The 8,903-nt window shown below is 39.5% G+C and overlaps 1 protein-coding gene across 1 annotated transcript in view; it reads right to left on the reverse strand.

The window, feature by feature from the left end:
- MSH2 (mutS homolog 2) overlaps positions 1-3,446 on the reverse strand; it is an 83,451-nt gene extending 80,005 nt beyond the window's left edge. Inside the window, exons 1-2 of the mRNA XM_087717577.1 lie at positions 3,169-3,446; positions 1,078-1,232 (exon numbers count right to left, since the gene is read on the reverse strand). Coding sequence (XP_087573703.1) covers positions 1,078-1,232; positions 3,169-3,400 — 387 coding nt within the window. The 5' untranslated portion in view covers positions 3,401-3,446. The remainder of the gene's footprint in view (positions 1-1,077; positions 1,233-3,168) is intronic.
- Between the last annotated feature and the right edge of the window lie 5,457 nt (positions 3,447-8,903).

Below are 8,903 nucleotides of genomic sequence, written 5' to 3' on the forward strand. Positions count from 1 at the left end.
TTATACAGATATTTCCCACAAGATTTAATCTAACCTAAGGTGAAATTGCTCATTTTCAAGTGGAGGAATCTAAGAGATAAATTATGATTCTAGAGAACAAAAGAAACAAAAAAAAATTCCTGCATCTTTCTATCTCTCTATATTGGTTGATGGGAATTATATTGATAATTTGGGGTAGTTTTTCCATTTTCCTCCCAGTCATACTTCACATTATTCTAATTTTTTCCAAGGAGAGTGAGGAGGGAAAGAAGAACCTTGCAGCCTTTTGCTTAAAAATAGGGACCTGAATGTCACCACCAATTATCAGTTGTGGCCAACATCCTCCCCATTTCATTCCTACAGGAGAAAAAAGTAATAGTTAGGAGAGTTCCTACAGTTGCTATTTGCAGACACTATGCAAGGGACTCTGAAAAAAGCGCATGGAGGGAAATATTTCTGAAAAATATTGGGTACATTCCAGGGCTACTGATTTCTTATGCAGTAAGATCAAATTGTTGATTTTAAAATTGTTAATATTACTCTGTAGTGCTTTAAAATATTTTGATTTTGCCATTATTTTATTGCATTGCAATATTAACAGCAGACTATTATGCTATTAAAGAAATAAGTATAGCAAGATTCCAAGCTTGACTTCTCATAAAGCTGTATTTGGGCTGAACCTGCTAAAGTTGCTGAAGGGGTCTCATGAGTGACAAATAATTTTCTACACCACAAAAAGAGCTACGCAATCAAATTTTGAAACCTGACTTCTTTGCCATTATGTTAAACAGAATGCATGAATAAATCTTGTTTTATTTGGAATAATATTCTGAAATAACATTGCTAACATGTAAAAACTTACCTTAGCAATTAAAGAACTGAACACTTTATGCAATTTTTCACAACCCTGCAATCTAGATATAATCTAGATATAATCCACAAGGTTTTTTTTCACCAGATCTATAGAATATAACATTAGGTGGACTGCCCTAACAGAAACATCTGCAATTGTACACGTTTTGAATTTAATTGCCAATGAAAGAGTGAATAGTTACAGATTTATAAATCAAAACATTTCTGAACACAATGATCACATACCTTATAGGCCAAATACCACTCAGACTCTTTGGTGGATTTATTTCCTGCCTTGTTCTTGTACACCTCAGCCCTGTACTGACGAATCAGAAGAAGATTTCGTGCAAAATATTCAAAATTCATCTTGCTGAGTGCAACACTCTCGAGTTTCTGAGTTCCTAAAAAATAAGAAAAAAAATGAAGGAATACCATTGACAAACTACAATTACAATTTTGGTTAAAATAAACATTATTAAAAGCTATTGTTTCTGATTGGGAAATACAGTAAAAACACAAATAATCTCTGCTAAACATACTTAAACTACAGGACGTCAGATTACAGCTCAGTTGAACAAGATGAGGCCATTTGGAGGAATGCTGTTCCAAAGGGCAGAAACTGGAACAGAAAAGGTCCATTTACTTAGTTTCACTGCTAGATGGTATTGCTTAATTCGTAGAACCCAGAACAACCCATCTTTTGAAATGCACTGGACAGTTTAACATTATAAGAGACATTATGGAAGATAGTCTCTCAAATTAAATTAAGCCATGTATTGTTCTGTAATTTAACTATTCCTTTATTCTATGCATATAATGCTCATTAGCAACAATTCAGTGAATACAAGACTAATCAAGTTCACTGTTCTTATATTATTTTTAACATGTTTTGCAGGCATTTCTATACTTATTTTGCAGTTTTAGTATTATTTGAAGTCTTCCCAAAGCACTAAAGCTTTTATCTGAAGGAATGCCAAATATCCAGAAAGAACACATGCATTCTGCTTTACTTTCTTTGATAAAAGTTTGATATGCAAAAGTCAACAAAACTTCTTTCTGATATGGAGGTAAAGTAGACTTAGTTTAGTTTAGTTTAGTTTCCTTTATTTGTATGCCGCCCTTTTCCCTGGGGGGACTCAGGGCGGCTCACAATTCAGAAGGGTGGGGGGGCAAGACAAACAGTATTCCAAACATGGAGACAATACAACATAATAGTTCAGACATAGATCAGAACATTGACTGTAAAAAAGCTGGTTATATCTGGATGCTATTACAGCTAAACTTTGTATCATTTCTTAGTATCAATCTACTGCTTAAAGTGCTGCATTAGAAACCATAAGACCAGATGTTCAAGTCCTTCCTTAGGCACAGAAGCCAGCTGGATAACTTTGTGGGAAAGTTTCCTACACTCTCTCTAAGTCTAGGAGAACTGTTGTGGGAAAAACAAGAGAAAGCCATGCTAAAATGTGGAAAACAAAGGTGAGATAAATTTTATTTGAGATAGTTGAATGGGTCGATACAGAAATTTGGTTTTGTTCCTTTTCATACAGTTTTATTTTAGTCTATGTTTATATTTCATCCATTGTGTGGGCAACTGATATATTTTTATAAATAATGAAATCTGAGTAGAAGTTTTTATAATTTCAAGCTCCTTATGATTGAAGGAACTAAGGACTTCTAAACAATCCGCTTCTAGCCTAGTCTAGTCAAAATATTACTCTGTGTAGTTACTTTATACTTCAATCTTTAATTGATAATCTGAAAAAGAAAAAGCTGGAGCAATAATGGAAAAATATAGGGAAGTTATACTATATATGAAAAGTAAAGTTTAGATTCTAGATCATCATGGATCATTATCATCAACCATAAACAAGGCAGCAAAATCTCTTCTAGAACACGCGAAGCCAGCAAGCTTAAAATCAGGGCTGGATCATCGGATCACTTCCAGAGTGGATCCATCCACTCTGGAACACAAGGCACCTGCTTCCTCTTCCTCTCCAGAAGTGGATTTGAGGAGTCTTTGTCAGATTAACTCTGGTCAAACTGATACTCATCCAGACCCGTGGAATTAGAAATTCCACCACATCCGGCTTGCTGGACAAGACAGATGGGAATTGTAATTAGGAAGGACTACAAAGGCTTTTCAGAAGGCTTTTCCAGCGCTCCTGAAATTGTCAAGAAACTGAGCGGTTCGCCGGCAGGAGCACAAAGCATGGCGTCTACTGCAGCATTAAGGTGAAAGAAATAGCGAACTCCGGGAGTGCAGTTGCAACTGAGCAACCCAACCTGCCACTATAAGCCCGCCAAGGAGAAGTCACGAAAGCCCCTCAATTCAACCTGAGCCCAGCATCCGAATGATCGCTTGTGTTTTGAAGACTTCCGTCGCCGCCAGGTTTGCATCTTCGCCATGCACCGTGTAGTAGTCGCCGCGCTCGAAGAACCTCACAGTCGTTTTAGGTTTTGCAGGCAACGCCAAGACGGCGCGAATAAAGCCGCTTTCGGCACCCGCGCCTTCGGGCCAGCATCCCTCCCGTGGAGCAGAAACACAAGCGTCTATGGAGGCCGCCATGCTGCAATCACCCGCCACTTCGATGCCGCCAGCAAATAATATCCATTGTCCCGCCGCCAATCCGGAGAGCGAGGCCTATTTCGGCCACCGTAAGAGTCCCGCCCTCATCGCAATGCGTTCTGAGTAAAATAGGCCTTTCGGGACACCGTTTTTGCCATAGCTCGAAGACGCGTCGCTATTGGGAAGAGAGCGGAAGTAATGCACTCTCCCTTTTACACGGTTTTAGTTGAAAAACGTGCTTCCTTCTCCCCATTTCGTGAAGAAGCTTTAGGTGCATTATTAGAATGTTCTATTAAATATGCACAGGGCTGTATTTTAAATATTCTCATTGCAATTCTGCAAGCACTTTTTTCAGCAGCCTTTCTAATGCAGGTTGTGAATTCTGGTCTCAGCACGTAGATGGAGGTGGTAAAAATCGGAAGAATAACTAAAACGTCTTTCAAGCAGTTTGGGAGACAAATCAACCCGTATTTGCTTTAAAGACATTTATTACTATCAAGGCATTTCAAAATAAGACCTCGCAGGTTGTAACATTTAAAACGCGCCATTTTCTGTTACTTCCACCCCCACCCCTTCCAATGTAACTATCGGTGTGCTTACTCAGAGGTTTTCCCTGTTTCAGAGCAGCTTCAGTGAACTCTTAAAGACAATAGTAGCCTTCAAAATAACTACCGGTAGATAGATTTGGGAGAAAGTCCAATGTAATTCAGTAACTAAGTACACATATAACTCTAAGTCATGGTTTGTCTTATTATAAAAAATTAACCACCTTGTGTTGCTTCATACTTTGCATTAAGTAATAAGGTAATTTTATTCGTTTTGGATTAATAAAATGAGTGAACCAAGGTACTGATATAAACAAATTTTGAAACATACAAATATTGCATGCAAATATTAAATGCAAAAATAAGATGGAGTATATTGTTTCTAAAATGCTTAGCATAAATGCATGTAACTGGAAAAAGTTGTAAGCTGTCTTCAAAGACATGTACAGTGGAACCTCTGGTCACGACTGTAATCCGTTCCAGGACTTCGGTCGCAACTCGATTTGGTTGTGACTGGAAGCAAGACTGACTGCACATGCGCATTAAAAAAATGGCGCAGAAGAGGAAATCGCTGCAGCAAGGAAAATCGCCACGGCTGTGTTTGATCGCCACCCGAGTATTTGTTCGTGACCAGATGCAAAAAAATTGCGACATTTTTGGTTGGCACCCGATTTCGTCATGGTCAGAAGCGTTCGTGACCCGAGGTTCTACTGTAGTGGATAACAAGCTAAATGTCAGGTGTGTGAAACCACAAGCCCAGCAAGCAAGATGCCAGCTATAACCTCAATCAGGGAACAAGAACAGTAGAACTTATGCGAGACAAAGTGGGTTACACGGTTAAAACTGAAAACAGCATGAGGAAAGGGGAAAGGGAGGTTTTGGAGGGGGGGAATAAACTAAATGCTTTGACTGGATGCTGTGCTAACAAGGGGGGGGGGAGTGAGTCTGTGTAAGGGCATATAAGATGACCTTCATGCTTTGTTCTGTGTTCACCTTTGTTGCACCTGTATTTGCAAATACAGTAATAAACTTTGTTGCTTTCAAATTGTTGTCTCGGATGGATCCATATGTGAACATGCAGTTTACAACAGTACTGTTTATAAACCATGACTGGCGGCTTACTGGATATACAACAAGCAATTGCGTATTTCATAAATTATTCTTAAGCAAATACAGTACTGTAATGTTATCTGACTTCACTATTAGAAGATAGGATTATTATTATTTTTGATACAATATTGTTAGATGCTTGACAAAGATGTGGAGTGAGGGCTGGGCAAACTCTTACAATGAGGTGGCTCATTGTAGGAGCTCTTACCATTACTATTATTCTATCCTTATCAAGTGTATTACTGCAAAACTTGAAAGCCATCTAGACACTGCAGATTGTTCAAAATGTAGTGGCACAGATCACTACAGGTACACCTAGGTACACTATATGGTATAGGTAGGCTCTGTGATCTTCATTAGCTCCCAATATACTTCCTAGAGGACCATAAGGTGCTGGGTGTCATCTATAAAGTTCTCCATAGCCTGAAGCTGGGTTATCTGTAGAACAACATCCCTGGTTGTTCTTACTCATGGCACTAAGTCCTGCAAGAAACTCCAGATTCCCCAATTAAAGAATGTTATCTAATGGTGTTGGAAGAAATATCCATCTGGTTCAGTTCCAAGCTTGGAGAAAGGCACTGAAAACTAAATAGAGTCTGGAGGTTGATTGGAAAGAGGGTTTAATGATGAAGCAGAACCACATGGATTCTGGGTATTTGGAGTTAAGAGTTGGGCTTATTTATACCTTCTCCTGGGTTTGAACTTCCTGTTCCTGTGCAAGAACATGTATTCTATTGGCTGTTGTCAGACTCCCATAAGGCCATGTACAAATCCTTGGAGTTTGTCTGAGCTTAAGTTTGGTTGAAGTTTGGCAGATGCAATGAAGGGACTTGTTGGGCAATTCCTATTGTGACTGAGGGCCAGAAGTGGGCTACATATACAAGCAGTTCTTTGGTTGTGAGCGTGAGCGTGCTAGCTTCACTTGCACGCACCCCTTTGGGAGTGAAATGGAGTTTCAAAGAAGCAGGTAATCAACTCAGGCAGTTCCGGTGAGTAAAGCAGGGGCAGCGCAAAACTCAGCTGGGCAGCGAAGGTGGAGGGAATGAGCCAGAAAATTAATTACAAATGAATAGCTTAGCACAAGGATGGGTGGGGGGGGTCCAGCCAGCGATCAAAGCTAAGGGTTCACCCGAACCTGCATGACCACACATAGCAGCCCACCACTGCTGAGGGCTAATCCTACCTTTGTTCAGATCTTGCTGCAGAGAATTTTTGCTTATGAATAAAGCTAGCTATCTCTTTAATTCTTAAATGCTGACATCTGCTGTGGGCTATTAAGGAAGGTGGCAGCTGCTTTCTGTCTCCTAGAGCATGCTTCTCAATTTCTCATCCAGGGAAATATAATATTCTGCCTTTTTAATATTTCATTCTTCTAGGACAGTGGTTCTCAACCTGTGGGTAGGGGCCCCTTTGGGGGTCGAACGATCCTTTCACAGGGGTCGCCTTAAGACCATTGGAAAACACATATTTCACACATATTGTCTTAGGAACCAAGACATCAATTTTATGGTTGGGGTTCACCACATGAAAAACTGTATTAAAGGGTCGCCGCATTGAGAAGGTTGAGAACCACTGGTCTAGGAGATGGGGGGTGCTAACCTACAATGGGATCTAGAAAGCATGCTTTTTCTGCCACAGTGCTTGGCCTCTGGAGAATCACATCCTCCAGGACTAAATTAATCCTGACCCTTCTGAGCTTTTGTAAACTGTTGAAGATTGGGATGTGTTTCAGAGTTTGGGATCTAGGAATTTAGAAGGCCATTGATAGGTTTTCATTGTTTTTTCCAGGTTTACTCTTGATGACCACTGTGTGATTTTTCTCTTTGTTAGTATTGTTTTTATGGGTATTAGTTCTTCAAAGCTGGGGAGGAAACACTATTTACAAGATAGGCAGCTATGTAAATTGATTTAATAATAGTTTGTCAACAATTTATTAAAATCTAGTGGATCAGATTATAGCCATCTGGATTTGAGCTCCATATTAGAAGATACATGAGGATGTAAATTTGGCAATAGTTTGTCCTATTACTTATAATTCTTTTAAATATTGGCAGGATGTATGAGAGATGCATCTGCTACTGGCTCACTGTCTGCTAAAGATGGATCTGGCCCGAGTTAAGAGAGGTGATCAGGATGTGTTCCATTCTACCTGTGTATATATGTACGTGCCTTTGAGTCAGCTTTTGATTCCTCACAAATACATGAAATAGTCTCTCCAATTTTCTTGGCAACATTCTTCAGGTTTAGCATTGCTTCTTTCTTAGGGTTGAAAAAGAGTGACTGGCCCGAGGCTATACAGTTGATTTTGTGCCTAAGGCAGGACCAGAACTCAAGAGTCTCCCAGTTGAGAGCCTAGCCATTACACTGAACTACCTAAAGGAGTAATAAAACTTAATACTGAGATTCTTTTGACTGAGATTCTGTATAAATGTAGACCAGTCCCCAAATATTCAATTACTTATAGAGAAGAAACTTTGCAGCTCCAAATACATCTGAATTATATCTTTTTATTTTTACCCATTTCAGCCAGAGGTGCTTGGCCTTTGCCTTGGTACTTTTAGTAAATGGCTTTTGCCAGAAACTGATAAGACGAGTATGGCTCTGGTAGTTTTCCTGCTTTTCTTGGCAGCTTTCAATAAATACTATCAACCATGATACTCTTTGGACCGCTCTCTAAATTGGTCCTTAGGAAGAATGTTTTATAATGGCTCCAATGTTTCCTGTCAGGCTATACCCAAAAGGTGATGTTGAGGAACCTTTTTTCTATATAAAGGCTGTTGATCTATAATGTCCCAATTTTTTCCATTTTGGGTCTCATGCTTTTTACCATCTACAAAAATTGATGGGGGAAAGTCATTCAACACTTTGAACTAAGAAACTTTCAATATGCTGATTATACCACACTCTACTATTCCCTTACTATCCAGTGATAACAATCAGCACCATAGAGCTTTACCATTACTATGTAAAACAATCAATCTCAACTCCAGTTTTTATATACCAGCAGCACTTTGTTTACCTGTTTGATTTCAGCTTGCTCTCTCTCATCTAGCCCATGTCGATAAAAATAGTGTGCACTCAGAGAGCCACATATTAAAAATAAGCTGGATACTTTGAACTCTGCAGCACAAACCCTGACATATGGCTTCTGTATCACAGAAAGAATAATATTCTTATAGTTTAATAATTAACAAAGAATACTGTAGTTGCAGCTTTTGTCAACTCTATATTACATGCTGTTGTTGACCTTTATACTTGCCTAGATACTTATCTTTTGAGCTACAAAAAGATAAGGGGCAAAACCACTTTCCATGCTGCAAATAAAGCAAGAAACTACCATTTCTCTTTCTGCTGCATTGTTAGAGCTTCCCGGGCACTTCCTGCAGGATGGCTGTTTTTTCCTCTATTGTGGATGCTATCTATGTGTTTAGCACTTCATGAGGTAGTTGCTTAGTGCTAATGCCATTGGAGCTTCCTGGGCATTTGGGCTTGAAGTCCAGGTGCAGCTAGCAGCTGTCTCCCAAAAAGTCAGGATGGCACTCTTGGTTGGTAAAGGAGCAATAAGACAGGAAACCTCAGCTAGATCAACAAGGGCTGTGGAGTGCAAAAAAGCCCAAAAGGCAAGGGGAGGGATAAATGGAAATCTGCAACGCCACTGCCATTATAAATGCTGGTGGATTGCAAAGTGCTAAATTTTGATCATCTGGTCGTGAGGTTGCTGCAATGGCTGTAATTGGGCGAGATCATAAGTCCCTTCATTCAAATCTGTCAGACCAACAGTTGTAAATTGAAGACTCCCTGTATTTGGAAGTATCCCGTGCAAGCAAATTTTAACACCAAGAAAGAAC

The sequence above is a fragment of the Thamnophis sirtalis genome, unplaced genomic scaffold (genome assembly GCF_051295495.1).
Source record: "Thamnophis sirtalis isolate CommonGarterSnake01/CBP01778 unplaced genomic scaffold, rThaSir2_p1.2 scaffold_6, whole genome shotgun sequence".
NCBI classification, from domain to species: Eukaryota; Metazoa; Chordata; class Lepidosauria; order Squamata; family Natricidae; genus Thamnophis; species Thamnophis sirtalis.